Raw genomic sequence first — 17,509 nt, 5'->3', positions numbered from 1 at the left:
TGTTAACAAGAGTCCAGCCACGAATTCCAAAGCCCAGCTGTGTTTATTAGGAGGGAGGAATTGCACAGCAGGAGCCCCATGGAGAGCACCATGTGCCATCTGCTGATGCCAGTGGCAGACTTCCCAAAGAGCCCGCAGACAATGCCCGCATCTTGCCGTTGGCTGGCTCGAAGGTTGCAGCATTAGAACAAGCCAGCCCTGGCTGATCTCCCAGGGAAGAAGGCTGTTACCTCAGGGAGCTTTGTTTCCCTCCCAGGGCTTTTGAGGCTCTTGGGAGATGATGCCAGGGCAGTGGAGACATGAGCCTGATTTCCGTTGCACCTGGGGCCTTCCACCCCACAGACGCCCGAAGATCTGTGGGCTTCGTGGGACCCCTACAGAGGACGGGGCATCTGCTTCACTCCCTGGGCTGCCTGTCTCCTCCACCGGCTCCTGCCCCAAACCCACCACGCTGGTGGGAGAAGGGGGAAGTTCCACGCCACGTGAAATCTGACCCACCTGGCCACAGCTGCCCTGGACACACAGAGCCCTGGCCCCACACGGAGAGGCTGTTGCAGGATCTGGGCAAGGGGGAGCTTGCCCACCCCAGGCCTCATTTGCACCTGCTCTGGCCCCCCCTTTGCCAGCCCACTGCTCACCCAGTTGGCACGGCTCGCTGACCTGGCAGCCTGGTAGAGACAGTCAGATTTGCAAGGCGGGGAAGGGAGGCTACGGCTCAGCTGGTCCGTGCTAAAATAGTCGATCGCGCTCTTTATAATGGGCCATTCTTAAGCTGGCTGCTCCTGGGGCCGGCTGCCTTGTGCCGCCTTGCTAGTCTCTGGTCGCAGAGGCTCCCGGGCTACGGGGCTGGCCTGCAAGAGGACAGGTGAGATGTACGAGTTTCCCTGGGGTTGGCGGGGAGAATGCCACTTAGGACGGCTGCCGTGCACAGAGTGAGAGTAGTGAGCTCGTCGGTCTCTGGGCTCGCTCAGGCGCGCTCTGCCTTCATGGACGGCAGCAGGGATGCCTAGAATTCAGACTCCTCCGGCTCGCCGCCATGCTCACGCCCAGCGGCCCCATTCTGCTACCGGGGCCACGTGGGGCAGGGATTTGTCCCGGTGGCTGAAAATGCTTTTGGAATCCAGGGGTGGGGGCGTTTGACTCGTTTGCTGCAATCGCTCCTGTGACGTTCTGGGGTGCAATCCAGACTGGTGAGGGGCTGGCACCTCTTACCCTGTAACCCTGAGTGCCTCCCGCTGCCTGGCCACGGTGGCACTCTGCCTGGGGTGCCCACAGCCAGCACCAAGTGTGCACTCTGCCTACCACTGGGAAGCCCTGGGCCGATGCTTTGGAGCCTGCCTGCAATGCCACAGATTTCCCCTGGCTTCCCCCAGCCTTGGGTCACACCTGGTACGGTGACTCCACCCTCTGCCCCAGAAAGGTGTGTTCTGAAACCTCCAGCCCAGTCCTGGGACAATCAGATGTTAAGGTTCGTTGCCCTTTTCAGGAGTCAATAGTCAACAGTTTGCTACTTTAACTGGAGTTACCAAACAGTTCAGTTTAAAGACACGTTCCTGTGGAAAGGCCTGGTTACCAACTCCCCCACCATACCTGGGTCAAACACATTCCAGTGTGTATCCATAGCGCCTACTCCCCGCCACCTACACATGTCCCAAGACTATCAGTGATCGGCAGCGAGTTATTAGTTTTCACCTCACTAGGTGTATTTTGTACAGAGATTATTACAGTGGCCTGTAGGGTGTGAATGCAAGGGTGCTCGGTGTCACAGTTTTCCATTAGAACAGCCTAAAAAAGCCACGGTCCCGTTCTTGTGGTTCTGACCCACCTGGGTTTGCAGCCTCCTGAATTTCTGGTCGAACGAACCCCAAATCTCAGCTACATGCTTGGGTCAAAGCAAAGTACCGAGTTGCACCTGGTTTTGCACCAAGTTGGCCCTATGATGAGATAACTGGCTCTGTGGATGAGGGAAAAGCAATGGACATGATATATCTTGACTTTAGCAAAGCTTTTGATACAGTCTCCCACAGTATTCTTGCCAGGAAGTTAAAGAAGTATGCATTGGATGATGGACTATAAAGTGGATAGAAAGCTGGCTAGATTGTTGGGCTCAACGGGCAGTGATCAATGGCTCAGTGTCTAGTTGGCAGCCGCTATCAAGCGGAGTGCCCCAGGGGTCAGTCTTGGGGCCGGTTTTGTTCAACATCTTTATCAGTGATCTGGATGATGGGATGGACTGCACCCTCAGCAAGTTCGCAGATGACACTAAGATGGGGGGATAGGTAGATACACTGGAGGGTAGTGAAAGGGTCCAGAGGGACCTAGACAAATTGGAGGATTGGGCCAAAAGAAATCTGATGAGGTTCAACAAGGACAAGTGCAGAGTCCTGCACTTAGGACGGAAGAATCCCATGCACTGCGACAGGCTGGGGACCGACTGGCTAAGTGGCAGTTCTGCAGAAAAGGACCTGGGGATTACAATGGATGAGAAGCTGGATATGAGTCAGCAGCGTGCCCTTGTTTCCAAGAAGGCTAATGGCATATTGGGCTGCATTAATAGGAGCATTGCCAGCAGATCTTCAGCCTGGAGCCCACATCTGGAGTACTGTGTCCAGTTTTGAGCCCCCCAATACAGAAGGGATGTGGACAAATTGGAGAGAATCCAGCAGAGGGCAACAAAAATGATCAGGGGGCTGGGGCACATGACTCATGAGGAGAGGCTGAGGGAACTGGGATTGTTTAGTCTGCAGAAGAGAAGAGTGAGTGGGGAGTTGAGAGCAGCCTTCAGCTACCTGAAGGGGGGTTCCAAAGAGGATGGAGCTCAGCTGTTCTCAGTGGTAGCAGATGACAGAACAAGGAGCCATGGTCTCAAGGTGCAGTGGGGGAGGTTTAGGTTGGATATTAGGATACACTATTTCACTAGGAGGGTGGTGAAGCACTGAAATGGGTTACCTAGGGAGGTGGTGGAATCTCCTTCCTTAGCGGTTTTTAAGGCCCGGCTTGACAAAGCCCTGGCTGGGATGATTTAGTTGGTGCTGGTCCTGCTTCAAGCAGGGGATTGGACTAGATGACCTTCTAAGGTCTCCTCCAACCCTGATATTCTATGATTCTACTGTTACTGGAGGGTAGATGGCATTCGGCTCTATTTTGGGGGGACTGTTTGAACCTGACCGGTCTTTGTTGCAAAAGCTGGTGAAGCTTAGCAGCCTTCCGGATTTCTCCTGTGGCAGCTCTCAGAGCCCCAGTCAGGAATGGGCTCGGAGCTGCACAGATAAAGAGAAAGGCATGGTCCCTGCCCAGTGATCTTACAATCTAATTAAAGACAGGACACGCCAGGGGCATGTAGCACACGCCAGAGGGGAGAGGGTACCAGCAAAGGGACGCACGGCTCCATGGACTAGCTGCATACCTCACTTGCCATCTGGCAAGGAATACGGCAGGGCAGAGGAGGGGAGAACAGATTTGCATTTGTGGGGAGGCCCACGTGGCCAGGGGCCTTTCCCCAGGGGCCTGAAAGTGTCTCTTTCCAGCCCCACGTGTGCAAAGCTTTGTCAAAATCCAGTTACGTAAATGGGGGGAAATGTAAAGAAGGCGCATTGAGCGCACCCCTCCGTGGGAGAGCGTGGCTAGCGGACAGTGGTTAATAGGAGTATTAGACAGATATTCTTCCCTATCCAGGCAGGCTTTTTTTAATCACCTTCCTCTGCTATCTTTAAGCCGCAGGATTAATTCTGGCCCTGGCAATGGGCTGTCTGTTCAGAAGCAAACCCGCCAGCCGCTGGGATTTATAAAACTGGCCCCTTCTATTTTCAGCTGTCGCTTAAAACCCCTCGAAGCAGCTCCTGCTTCTGCTCAGCCAGTCCCCGGGGAAGCTCCCGAGCGGAGAGTGCCTGGGAACATGCGGGACCCTCCAAAGCACAGCTGCCAAGAAGGTTATAGTTAGAAGCTGATTTTCACTGTCCTGCACACGATTTGTCTCACCCCTCTTCCCCCGAGACCTAGCTCCACATTTATCGGCTACAGCCGCTCACTTCCCACTCCCTGTCTCCCGGGGCAGAATCGTCGGCCCAGCCCAGCGCTCCCCCACCCGCCAGCAGCTGCGTGGAATGCACCAGTCGCTCTGACAATGGCTAGCAGGTGAGCTCCGTGCCAGGGCTACGGGGACAGCTGACCCCTGGACAGCGGAGTGCAGAAAGGTGACCGGACAGGCCACCTCTGCAGTGGGCAGTGCATTGTGGGACCACAGCGGGAGGGCTGTTTGCACACTTCCTCTCCAACAAGACTCAACTGAGTGACCGCTTGTTACTGTTTATGCTCTGTATTGCAGTAACACCTAGGAGCCCAGGCATGGCCCAGGCCCACGTTGTGCTGGGCTCTGCACAAAGCCAGAACAAAAAGACAGTCCCTGCCCCAAAGTGTTTCCAGGCTGAGTAAATCTAGCTTTGTCCCTGAGTAAGGCTTCACCCCTGGCTGGAATCACTTGATGGACAGGCTGTGAAAAGTTATTTCCGCCCCTTGTCTGCCACATCAACTTATTTATTTGTATGACAGCAGCACCTAGAGACCAGGGTCCCATTGTGCCAGGGGCTGTACGTACACCTAGGCAGCCCCTGCCCCAAGGAGCTAACAAGCTAAACGGACAAGACAAAAGGTAGGACGGGAAACAGAGGCACCCCAGCGGGACTTTACTGACAGAGCCAGGGATTGATCAGCGGTCCCCTAGTCTGATGTTCTAGCCACTAGGCAATGCTGCGTCTAGGCGTGCCCAATTAGAGGGTGACCTCTCTGCTGGAGACGAGGCCTCAGCTGTGTTAATGAGGGGGAATAAAAACGAACAGATTGTAGCAGAAATTTCCTCCCAGCCACAAGTCTCCTCCGTACGTCAGGCAGGGAATAATTGCTTCTCAACGCCCCATTCAGTCTCATGGCATCCAGATCCCGGAGCCCTGGCTCGCCGCACTGACACCTTTGGACAGGGCAAGGTCCTCAACTGCGCGTTTCTGTCACAACGAAAGCTCGGGGGATAAACGCGATTCAGTCTTGCCTTCTACGTGGCGCAGGACAGGACAGAGCTCTGAAGGTCATTCTCGCCCCGTTTCCAGGGGAAAATAGGTGCCCATGTGTTTGTACAGCTTGGCCTTCATAAACAGAGAGAGAAGATTTATGGATCAAAGATAGCTTTGTGTCTTATGAGGGCGAAGGCTCAGTAGCGCCACTGTATTTAGGGCTGGCTCAGCTTTTCCATTCTAAGCCTCTGTGCCAGCCTGTGCCCCCCCCTTTTAAGGGCACAACAATTTGTTTTGGGAAGAGAAACATTTAGGAGTTGAGCTCCTCGATCCTCTGTGGCCTTGGCTGCGCGACGCTGGCTGGGCGTGCCCGAGCGTTCTCCCCGGGAGAGCCGCATGCCCGGTGGTGCGGCTCTTCATTTCTGTAGCCTGGCCGATGAATTGTTCTGCAGCCCGGGAGGGTGGCAAGCGGCGGGGGAAGGTACCGGTTTGTGCAGGAGGAGGGCGGGTTGGAGGCACGCTCCTGGGGGTCAGGAACCTGAGGGTCAGGAGCTCCGGGGACTTAGCTGGAGGAAGGGGTGCGCCGGCCCTGTGAAAATTGGGCCCCTGGGCTAGAATCAAACTGTTGCCACCATGTGACCGAGGGTGGTGGTTGTTATTTGTAATAGAGGAGCAACTAGAGGCCCCAGCTGAGCTCCCAGCCCTGCTGTGTCAGGGGCTGCAGAGACACACCGTGAGCCACAGTCCCCGCCCCAAAGGGCTCACAGTCTAACTAGCCAACCCATGGGAGAAAGGAAGCGTCATTGTCCTTCTCGGACAGAGGGGAAGCCCAGAGCGGGAAAGTGACTTGCCCAAAGTCACCCAGTGCATCTGTGGCAAAGCCCAGGGTTAAACCAAGAGCTCCTGATTCCCAGCCCAGTGTCTTACCCTCAAGGCTAGCCTTCCTCTCAAAGCATCTAGGGGAGAAAAGCAATCCTCAACACCCTCTGGACTCCAGGCCTTTAGTTGCTGTGCTGCCTCAGTTTACCTAGGTGTGAAATGCGGGTAACATTGTCTTCATTAATGCTATCATGTACCTTGAGAACCAGTCAGCCATCACTGTGAGAGCTGGTTCACTCTCCACCTTCCTGCCAAGCCGCTGGGCACATCCTGAATGGACTGAGCAAAGTTCATTGACCCAGATGTTTTTTGGCAAAAAATTCAGATTTGGTGACACCAAAACATTTTGTGAATTTGTATCAATTTCAGCTGAGTCTTGAGCTAACCCCTAAAAACAAACCAAAAAAATCAAAATGTTCAGATATTTTTTCGACTCGAAACAACTTTTTGTTTCAAAATTTCCTTTGTTTTTATTGTTAGGAAATGTAAAAAGAAAAGAAGCGCTCCGTATTTGACCTGAAACGGATTTTTTCCCAACTTTTTGATTTGCCAAAAATGATGTTTTCGGTTTTCCCCAAATCGATGTTTAAAACCAACTCAGACTTGCCGGTGAACTGAAAAATCCGTCGATCCCTGAGCTCCAATCCCGACCGCGGCGCTTGCCGGGAACAGCCTCATGGCTGCAAAGTGCGGTCTCAGGCCCCAAGGAGGGGGCTCGTGGAGCAGCGTCTTCTCTCTGTCTCTGTCCCCTCCTCCCAGCAATGGTGACATTCCCTCCTCCTGGAGCCAGGAGACTCCGGAAACATGGCAGTGCCCAAAGTCTGGAGTCCCAGCCAAGGTGCAGCAGAGCCTGGAGCCAGCCAGGGCCCAGGGACTGAAAAGCTTGTTCAGGGCGTCAGGAACCGTAAATAGTTTGTGCAGTTTGGTTGTGTCCGGTGTTTGGATGGAACTAGAGGCCAGACTCCAAGAGCAGAAAAAATCAGCCGGTGGATAAATAGGAGGCTTTGCCTGCAGTCTCTGTGCAGCTTGGTAATTTTCAGACTGCTTTTGCTCCGTCCAGCAGGGCCGCAGCAAGTGAGACAGTTAGGAGCCTGCCAAGCTGCCCTGCTCCTCTGCATCAGCTCCTTCGTGCAGGGGCTCCATGCTTGCTAGATGGCTGCTGGGGCTGGGAGTACATCATGTCTCGCAGGGTGCTTCCAGCCTGACTTACGTGTCCCAGTGTGGGGGCTAACGGGTCCCGTGCTCCTGGGGTCACCGTCTTTCAGATAAGTCTGGCGGCCCCTCTGGGACCATGTTGTGCAACCATTGAGGTGTGAATCCCAGTGGCCTGGCTAAATTCCAGGCGGTGTAACGCCATTCTGCCTTCCCCACTCCATTGCAGTTTCATCTGGATACAGCACACTTCTCCACTTCCTATTCTAAACCACTGGTGTAGCGTTGCTATGCCCTGTTAAACAGCTGCTGTGTTCCAACCCAGAGGTGGCTGCATTTCAGCAATGGATGCAGTTTTTCCTGTCACCTTATGGATTTAGGCACCTTGGGGATGGAAGGTCAGAGAGAGACATGGGAGGTTTTTCCTACCATGGGGCCCAAGCTGATATGAATGGGGACGGAGATCAGATTGAGTGACGCTGCAGGGTTTTGATCCCATTGTTTTTCTCTGCGCTGCAGGTGTTCCCTCTGCCGTCCCTCCCAAGGAAGCAGCCCACAGTGCTTGTGGTGTGTGGTCCCGATCAGAACGGTGCCATTGGCTTGGTGTGCGCGCGGCATCTGCGGGTGTTTGTAAGTATCCTTAACAAATCAATCATCCGCCACCTTCCTTGTGGCTCCTGGGGGTGGGTGGCCCCATGCTGTGATCTCAGTAGCCCTTCTCCGGGCCTCCTGGTGCCCTGACTATCACTTGCCCGATAGAGCCAGGCACGTGGCTGGATTCTCTTCTCATCCCATTGGCGTCAGTGAGCGCACTCCTGATTTACACGGGTGTAAGCGAGAGGAGACTTGATCCCATGGCCTCTCGATCCATGCTAGCGGCCAGGACAGAGGCAGCTCTTTGGTTCCTCAGGGTAGCTGCCCCTGTTAATTCATTCATCAGAGGCTCTTCACCTGCAGCAGGAGATGCAAGGACGGGGACGGATCCCCATTCTGCATCACCAGTTGGCACCTGACTCAGATCCACAGGGCCCAGGGTGAGACACTTAGGGGCTCTTTGGGGGCCCAGGAAACGCTGAGACTATTTCCCAGGGGACGAATCTCCACATGGCAAACTCAACCGGTGCCCCTGGTGGGGCCTGGCACCTCTGTGGGCAGCCCTCGCAGAGAGACCCAGGACTGAGTGGGTCACAGAGATTAGACCCCTCCCCTTATCTATCCGTTGAGAGCTGAGGGGTGGGGGAGGCCCCCGCTTTCACTGTCTCTGGCCACCTGTTCTGCGGACAGGCACCTTTTGCCAGTACTAAAATCCCCCGTAGCAACCTTTCTTTGTTACTGGAACCCTGGGGCAGCCAGGGAAGGGCCTGGGGGCAGCTAACCTGATCTTGCAATGAGATCCAGAGAGTGGAAGCTAATGCAGTTTGGGGGCTGCGTGACATGAGCAGGTCTGATATCCCATCTGCCAGAGGGCAGACAGCAGCCTGTGCATTCAGTGGGCCTGATTCTCAGCTGCTCCATTCCCACCCTGGGACACGCTGGGGGAGGTGGGACTTCGGGGTGGCTGAGGAGCTGTAGCCACCATTGTGCTTACCATGTTCTGAGCACCCCCATGCTCCCAGAGCGAATGAGAGCAGCCCCAAGGCTGCTCTAATTTGTGCTCTGCTTCCTGTGGCCCCTAGGAATGGGAGGATAACCCTAGTCAGAGGGCTGTCCCCAGTGCCAGGGCTGGTGCAGATCCTTTATGTCCAATGTGCAGAGGCATCCCAGCATGCTCTAGGGAGGTGAGACCCCTTGTCTGTACTGCTGCACACAGAGTCCGCCGGGTCCAGCTCTGGGCTAGAAGCCAGTCGCAACACTGCAGGAAATTCAGGAGCCGCTAAACGCTGCCAGAGCTGACTGACAAATAAAGATCAGACAAGCTAAATACAGCAAGTCCCAGCGAAAATCCCATGGGAAAGGGTCGGGCAGGGCGCGAGGGAATGGAGCAGAGAAAGCTAAGAATAGCGCAGGCTGCTCCTCCAGAGCCCTGGGCCCCGGTGGCGTGCTCCGTCTGACCAGGGCATGTCTCCTCGGGGGCCGGGACAGCGGTTACAGTCAATGCGCTGCAGGATGCGGCCGGGAACGCTGCTGCGATAGACGCATGAGGCTGGTGCTGGGAGCTCGCTGGCTGAGCGGCGCTTTCCCAGCTTGGACCAAGGGCTGCCCACCGCTCAGCTGCGCTCCACGCTCTGTGTCCCAGGAGCGCAGCGGTCTCCATGCCAGATGTCACAGCAGCAGGGAGTTAGGGGGTGTGTGGGGGCTCTGGGGATCGGCCTCCCGGTAAACTCAGGGGTGGCTTGTCTTTCCCGGCTCTCTCACACCCCGGGAAGGGCGGGGGGGATCTGTCCCGTGTCATGCTGCAGTCTCTTGTAAGTGCTGTCAGTCGGAGAGGTCCCAGCGTGGTGCAAAGCCAGGCAGGCCCAGCGGCAAACACCGAATGGGAGCAAATGCAGCATCTCCCTGGACACCTGCTAACGCCACCTGCCTGCCTCTCTTCAGCGCTCCCTGTATCCCAGCAATCAGGGGCAAGAGCACCTCCTGCTCCATTAATCCTGGCTAACTCAGGCTAGAATCACGCCAGGCTCCCAGGGAGGAACCAGCTGGGTCCTGTAACCACGAGCGTCATCCTGCCATTCCTCCCCCTGATCCCTGAGGGGCTGTGGGAAGCCCCCAGGAGCCCTCCCAGACAAGCCCCTGGGGGTCTGCCAGCAGGTTAGACCCAGCTCCTGCTTTCAATACAAAGCTCATCCACTTGCCTGCTGCGAACTCGACCCAGAGGCCCATTTCCACGCCCCAGAGAAAAGCCCAGGACCAGCACTGGGCACAGTCAGGAGCTGGTCTGGTGAGAAAAGCACTGCCCCGTGCCCCCGCTTTGAGTGCTCTGCAAAGAGTGATTAAAACCCAAGTCCCCTGCGGGGCGCAGCATTCTCCCTGCTCGTCTAGTGGGGTGATGGGGCACCGAGAGGCAAAGCGACTTGCCCGAAGTTGCTCAGGGAATTGCATCTTCCAGTGGAACCCAGGAGTCAGCCTGAGCCCCTTCTCCACAGCCACAAGACCACCCTTCCCACCCCTCTGGTAGCCATCTGCTGGGCCAGTCATTCCGAGTGGGCCTTCCAGCTGAATAACCCCCCTGCAGCCGTTGGCTTAGTGCCATGGCTGTTCCCGAGCCAGCGCCCGCTGGGCTCAGGGCGAGTCTTTCTAGTGATGCCGGGAGCGCTGGACTGGGCCCTGGGAGGAAGTGGGGTTTTTTACCCTGAAAAACTTATGCCCAAATAAATTTGTTCATCTTTAAGGTGCCACCGGACTCCCGGTTGTTTTTGTGAATACAGACTACCACAGCTGCCTCTCTGATCCTGGGCCCCAGGAGATTCCCTTTCTGCCCGTGGCCCTTTCAGATGCTGGGGGAGGGCGAGCAGAGGTCCAAAGGTGCTGGATTGCCTGCAGCTGCCAGTCAAGGTGGGGCAGAGGAAGGAAGGGGCGGGGGTGGGAAGAGGCCTTTTGGGTGCAGGTTAAAGTGTTCTCTCCTCCCTCAGGAATACGAGCCGACCATCTTTTACCCCAAGCGGTCCCTGAATTCCCTGTATCAGGATTTCACCACCCAGTGTGAAAAGATGGACATCCCCTTCCTCTCCTACCTGCCGACAGAGGTGAGCGACGCCCCGGTGGCACGGAGCGCGGGGGTGGGTGTGTGCGTGTGTGTGTGCGTGTGCATACACGCGGTCCCCCTCCCCTTTACTCTGCCCACCCCGCCGGCCGAGCCGTCCCCCATTCAGATCCAGCCCATGCGCTCTCCAGCCACGTGGGAGGCACGAGCGCCCCAACAGAAACCCAAACTTAACAGCCAAAGTTCTTCCAGGGTTTAGAGCCGTCACCCCGCAGCAAAGTCTGGCTTGAGCTAGTGCTGGGTGTCGGGGAGCAGGTTTCTGCAGCCTGACACAGTGGGGGCTTTATAGGCACTGGGGACCTTGGGAGACTTTCAAATGGCCAGTGAGGGCATCCTCGGTGCAGGATTCACCAAGCTGCCGCTGTGCCTAAAGGAAGCGACTTCGGATCATTTCAACTGCGCCGTGCCGAGCTCTCCTTTCCCAAGGGAGCCTGCCCAGGGGGTTTCCCTGATCAGCCCCCGCGAGGCTTTGTCTGGTGGCTGCGCACGGTGGTGCTGCAGGGAGGCAGGTGTGTCCAAGGGCTTAAAGAACATCAGGTTTCCAGCTCTTTTTAAAGAGCGCCCCCTAGTGGTGTGGGCTGCCTTGCTGCAGCCTGGGCTCTGACTCCAGCCCAGAGCGTGGGTGGAGTGAGGGGGATTTGGAAGGGTTTTTTGGCCGTGCCAATCACATGCGTCCGAGCAGAGCCTCTCAGCTCTAACTCTCCTCCGGGCAGGGACTGTCTTTTCTCTCTGTGCTTGTACAGTGCCTAGCACAATGTGGGTGTGGGCCATGCCTGGGTCTCCTAGTGCTATAGTAACACAAATAATTAATAATCCTAATTACATGCAGTTCTCTCAATACGCGTAAGAAGGAAGGCACAGGGGCTCCTAGGTTAAACCACCCGGGGTCTAATACTGGTGTGAGGGGAACCCAAAGGCTGAGATTATGGGGAAAAGCAGAGTGCAGACTAGATTTGAGGTGTAGTCCGTGCGGAGACGGTTATGGCCTTTTGTTCAGGCATCTGATCCGAGCATCAGGGTTCCAAAAACGCCAAACGGCGAGTGTGATCCGCCCACTGCTGGAAAAGGAATTACTGAGTCTTATTTCCTACCGTCCCAAACAAACACTGCCAGATATTTTATTTTTTAAACATTGGACTCGGTTGGAGGAATGTGACCTCAAATTACTGTCCTGTGTGGCTCCATTCCACTGTATGGGCAAGAGCACAGTTGCTTTAAAACCCTTTGGGGTTTTGGTCCCAGATTCTGCCGCAGGCTCTGGAAATGCACAGTAGGAGAAGTTTCTAGTTACAGCAACAATAAGATCAAATATGTTCAATTTAAAACCTGTTACAACCTGGCTCCTTTTGGGGGCAGTGTTTTTTTTAAGCTGTGCCATAGAAGTTCAGCATCAGGACAAAAAAAAAAAAAAAAAAAACCCTGTAAAAATAATTTTTTAAGCCCTTGCTTCTGGCCAGCACACCAGGTTTTCACTCTGACGTCCTAGGTGTTAGCAGCTTTCACTAACCCTCCGGGAGACCAGGCCTGCTAACTTTAATCTTGTGATTTCTTCATTCCGGGAAGCCACCTGTCACTCCAATGCCTGTGGTCAGGCCTTAAAGAGAAACCTCCATGGGAGAACAACGATCGAAAATGACACAGATGAATCAAGCTGGGCTTTCTTGCTGCATTCAGAAGTCCGAGCGCTCTCTCTTGCTCTTCCTTCGTCTTTGGAGACGTCCCCCGGGGAATGTTCCTCTTCTGTTGTGGGCCCCGGCCATTTGTGATCATTAAAGATCCTCTGGGAATTTTTGTAAGAGCCGGAGTGTGCTGCCCAGACTCCAGGTGTGGCAGTTTCCAGCTTACTTCCCTGTAGCCCCCTGCATGGGATTAGTCTTCACTTCCTGGCCTAAACTGCAGAAGCCATGTTGCTACGTGTAGTTAGACAGCTGGAGCCGGATGGTCTTTCATCATGCCCGTTGGATGACACCCAGTCCACTGCTGTCACACCAGCCGGGGGCAATGGCTCATGGTTACAGCTTCTAACCGAACCCAGTAGCTGCAGCCACCACCTACCGACACCCCACCCGGCCTGCGGCTAGAGCGCGCACCCTAACACCGAACGATGCTTGATACAAGCCTCATGTGCTTACTTCTCCTGTCGAGCGACTTCCTGAGCCCCCTGCAATAGATATAAGCTGCCCACAGCTGTTCTCTCTCCATTGCTCTGAGCTGGCTGGACTGTTTGCAGAGGTTGATCTTCAGTGCTGGGCTGGGCAAAAGTTCCCAGCTAATCTGGAAGGCAGCTGGTCCTTTTATCTGCATCCAGGGCATGTTGTAGGGGGACACTTTGCTGAGGGGAGAAGGCTCTGTGAGATGCTTCTCTTTCTCATTGAATGGTACTGTCAGATGTTAGGGGCCTTGCAGCTCTCTTGGAGCCAGCAGGCTAACAACATCTGTTCCGTCTCTGTAGGAGTGACAGGGAGAGGGAAAGTGGCCACGGAGAGGTCGGCAGGCAGAGGGGATGGGGCTGTGCCCCAGCAGGAGGGTTTGTACAGGGAGAACATGGGGGAGGGCAGCCAGGACCGTGAGTCAGCAGCCCAGTGCACTGGACCGGGTGCACTCGGTCACCTTGGCCTGTGTGCGCGGGAGTCCACAGAGGGCTTATGGGCTGGATGAAGCCTTCCTGCCGGGTGCTGTGAGGCTCGGGCTGGCAGATGGGGGGTTTCTGACTGGGTCCCGCCCCCTCCAGGTCCAGCTGATCAATGATGCCTACAACATGGTGATCGACGCCATCCAGGGAGCCGACGCTGAGCCGGGGGAGGTGAAGGAGCCGTACGCCAGCATCTTAGGCACCCTGAAACAGATCCGGATCCCCATCATCAGCCTGGATGTGCCCTCAGGTGGGGATCCCAGAGCCTCCCCGGGGGGGACCCCCGCATCTCACCTTACCCTCTCCTATTGGCACTTGCTCTCCCCACCGCACACCCGAGAGTCCTCAGCCCTGGTTACCCGCCTTTCGTCACATCAGGTCCATGTGGCTGCAGGGTCTCACCCCCACCAGCCACATGATCTTACTTCCCCCTCCCCTTCTGCTCCTCCCAACCCCCTCTCTTTGGTCCCATCCCTTCCTGCTTGTCCTTTCCTGCCCTTGGAATAGCCAGCAGGATCCGATCCACCAGGCAGCCTGACCCATCCAGGGATGGTCGTCTTGTCCTCTGGCGTGGGGCAGGGCCTTTGTCCTGGGTTGCAAAATGCTGGGCACAGCCAGTCTAACAATACTATTTCCTCAGGAAGGGCTGATCACTAGCCACTCCGGTAAGGACCCCTCCACCTCCCGCTTCTCTCTTGACACCCTCTGCAGCCAGGGACCCCTGGGGTTACTGGTTACGTGCTAAGAGCAGCTTCAAGAAGAGCAAACCCCAGGCCAGATCAGTCATGTCATCGTGTGCATAAGAGCAGAGGACGGATAGGACTCCTGGGTTCTGTTCTCATGTCTGGGAGAGAAGTGAGGTTTAGTGGGATAGCTAGGGGAGGCTGGGAGTCAGGCCTCCTGGGTTCTGTTCTCAGGTCTGGGAGGGAAGTGAGGTTTAGTGGGATAGCTAGGGGAGGCTGGGAGTCAGGCCTCCTGGGTTCTGTTCTCAGGTCTGGGAGGGAAGTGAGGTTTAGTGGGTCAGTGCCTCAGTTTCCTGTGTAGACCAGGGAACATGGAATGGGGCTCTTGAGGCTAAATTGTACATGTTTGCAAAGGGCCTTGAATTCTGGTGAACTAGGGCAGTGGTTCTCAGCCTTTTCCATTCCAGGACCTCCCCTTTAACTGGGACCGCGCTGGGGCCCTCCCACGCAGCAGTGCAGTGGGGAGCCCGTGACCTGGAGCGCTGAGGAGAGACGCAGATTATCGGGAGCAAAGCCGGCAGAAAGCACTGCTTGGTCTCTGCTGGGCTAACGAGAGATGTTCGATGGGGTTTGTAGGAGTGGCTGAGCAGGTGGCCCGGGGAGTGCAAATGCTGCCTGTAGGTCTGGGTTCGGATCCTGCCTTGGGGGCTAGTGAGAAGTGAGTCCACGGTGGGATCCAGCCATGGAGGGATCCATTCACATTACAAAGCCAATCTGCAGTGTCTTTTGGGGGTGCAGCCGATCGGGACGGGGGGTGTTGTCAGAGGTTGGAGCTGGCGCCTTGCCCAGGGATGAGCTGGAGCGTCAATGGGTGGGCGCTTTCCCCACCTGTGTGAAATGAAGGAGGAGGTGGCGCGTGACAGGGATCCAGACAAGCAGCTGGATGCTGCGCTGATGCGTGGCACGAAAACAGTCCCTTCTCCTCCCTACAAAAGTGACCTAGCTTCTCCTCGGGGCTCTGACCCTGGGGAGCGTTTGAACCCTGTCTCCTGCGTGCCAGCTTCCCCTATTCCTGGGCGTCCTTTGCTTGCCAGCGGCTCTGGCAGAGCAGCTGAAAGGGAGCTGCCTCGCGTTGCGTTCAAGGCATTTGCAATAAATACTACGCTCCCCGAAGCGAGACATGATGTAATTTCAACACACAGTCGTGTCTGGTGGCCGGGCCTGGTATTGCCATCAGACTGCAGCGAAAAGCCCCGCGCAGCCCAGCCAGGGGAAGAACAAACAGGAGCCCTTGAGATGTAAATGTGCAAATTCTCACCCAATGCCAGGGCCTGTGAGGGAGAAGCTGTTCCGGCTCTGCCCGGCCCCGCGTCCCCTAGGCTGGCTGCTGCCGTGGAGCGGAGGGCACAAGCCTCCCTCCATTGGTACGCGGTGTGGAGCTCCGCTGTCTCTTCCACTCAGTCCGGGGGGTTGTGGGTGCAAGACCAGCTGGTGTGGGCAGAGGACCCACTCAGTTCATTAATCTATCGGGTGGGATGTAAATCCGCCATCCTGCTGCTTGGCACTCTGCACCGATTATTTATTTGTATAGCCCTGGGCGAGGTTAACTGGGCATCGCAGCTCACTGACCCTAGCTTAATTCCAGCCTAGGAAGAGGCATTCCGCCTCTCTCTAAATTCCCTGAGAGGCAAGAACTGGATCCGACTTCCTTCTTTGCTTCCTCTCCCGCAGCGTTGCTGTGCGCAGGGCATGCAGCTGCTGAGTTCCACACTAGAAGTGTCTGCATGTCAGGCAGGAGAGAGTAGCCAGAGCACAGTGTCCCCGACTGCTCCTGAGGGGCACAAAGGGGCTCTTCACCCAGCCGAGGTGCGATGGGTTTGGTCACAGAACTCCCCTTGGGACTGTCACCTGACGTGCTGAATTTACCTTTGAGCCCGTTTTCCCTGCCAGCTTGGGACTCCAGACCCCTGCCTTGCTGAGCCAGACACGCCAGCCTGCTGCAACCCAGACCCAGGTCTGGTCCCCGTCCCCAACGCTGCAGACTTTAACCAAAACCTGCTCAGCAGGTGCACAAGGCGGGAATCTTTTGTCTTGCTGGGTTCCCACCCCTCCTTGTAACTGGAAAAGCCCCAGGTTTAAGAGGGATTCGAGTGTCAGGTGACACGTTCACATGTCCTGTGAGACCCCCTCCATTCTTCCAGGGCTGGCCCGCACCTATGCAGAAAGGCTTGCAGGTAAAGAAACCATTTACAACCAATTGTCCTAGTCAATGGGAGCCAACGAGATTCTAACCCACAATAGGACCTCAGAGTTATACTTCATATTCCTAGTTTCAGACTCAAGACTGATACATTCACACAAATAGGAGGAACACACTCAGTAGATCATAGGCTTTGTAACGATACTTTACAAGAGAACTTTTGCATAAAGCATATTCCAGTTACATCATATTCACACTTATAAGCATATTTTTATAAAGGAGATGGAGTGCAACGTCCCACGAAGATTGGCCCCGCGGCGCTGGGCAGGTGCGTGAGCTCTGGACACTCCTGTTAGTGACACGGGGGGAAAGGCAGACGTAGGAATGAGTATCCCCTTTCCCCACCGAACTCCTCCCTCCCTGTCAATGCTGTTCAGACACACCTTGCTCCGGCTTGCCTCTGACCTTTCCTTTCTCTCCTTTGCCACGGCAGGGTGGGACGTCGAGACGGGAAACAGCGAGGGAATCAGCCCTGACATCCTCGTCTCCTTGACCGCGCCCAAGCAGTGCGCAACCCGCTTCCTGGGCAGGCACCACTTCCTCGCTGGCCGCTTCCTGCCCTACGATGTGCAGAAGAAATTTGAGCTCAACCTGCCCGAATACTCAGGCACAGAGTGTGTGGTTTCGCTTTAAGGCTCTGGGGGGAGCGGGAGCGGGGAGGGGAGTTGGGGGTGGGGGGAGAGGAAAAGCCACCCAGCTCCTCCAGAATAAAAAGGCTTCAAAGCGTTTTGTATTTTTTGAGCAGCTGGGTGACTCCTTGCTGGGATACTGTGTCCGGGCAGCAGGGCCTGGCTTCCCATCCAGAGGCCATGCAGCTCCCAGGGAGGGCGTCTGCTGGCAGGAGGTCCTTGGACATCTCAGGCCACCGTGACCAAGCCTTCATGTTGATCATTTAAACTCGGGGGGGGGTGTGCCCAGGGGATCAAAGACAGTGCTGAACCGAACCCCTCTCCTCCCATGGGTCCCACGCCCCCAGCGTCTCAGCCCAGGCCGTGGGGTTGAATTGTGGAGTCACAGGGGCAACTGTGTCATTTTGCGGCAGGGTGAGGAAGGCCGGGTGGCTTGTTCCCGGGCTGCCAGGAGCTCAGATACCCCAGCAATGGGCACCCATGTAAGCGCCTTGCTGGATAGGTCCCTCCAAGATGAATTGTCTCCCAAAGGCAGGTGGGGGATGTACGGCAGGAAGAAACGTGCGCTCGG

The 17,509-nt window shown here is 55.9% G+C and overlaps 1 protein-coding gene across 3 annotated transcripts in view; it reads left to right on the top strand.

The window, feature by feature from the left end:
* YJEFN3 (YjeF N-terminal domain containing 3) overlaps window positions 1–16,948 on the top strand; it is a 41,997-nt gene extending 25,049 nt beyond the window's left edge. For all 3 annotated transcript variants that reach the window (XM_074939794.1, XM_074939793.1, XM_074939791.1), the window contains exons 4-7: window positions 7,554–7,664; window positions 10,604–10,717; window positions 13,466–13,616; window positions 16,743–16,948. In XM_074939794.1, the coding sequence (XP_074795895.1) occupies window positions 7,554–7,664; window positions 10,604–10,717; window positions 13,466–13,616; window positions 16,743–16,942 (576 nt within the window). In that variant the 3' untranslated portion in view covers window positions 16,943–16,948. The remainder of the gene's footprint in view (window positions 1–7,553; window positions 7,665–10,603; window positions 10,718–13,465; window positions 13,617–16,742) is intronic.
* The last annotated feature ends 561 nt before the right edge of the window (window positions 16,949–17,509 follow it).

The sequence above is a fragment of the Natator depressus genome, chromosome 25 (genome assembly GCF_965152275.1).
Source record: "Natator depressus isolate rNatDep1 chromosome 25, rNatDep2.hap1, whole genome shotgun sequence".
NCBI classification, from domain to species: domain Eukaryota; kingdom Metazoa; phylum Chordata; order Testudines; family Cheloniidae; genus Natator; species Natator depressus.
Note: the sequence above shows the minus strand (reverse complement) of the source record. Positions and strands in the feature narration are given on the sequence as shown.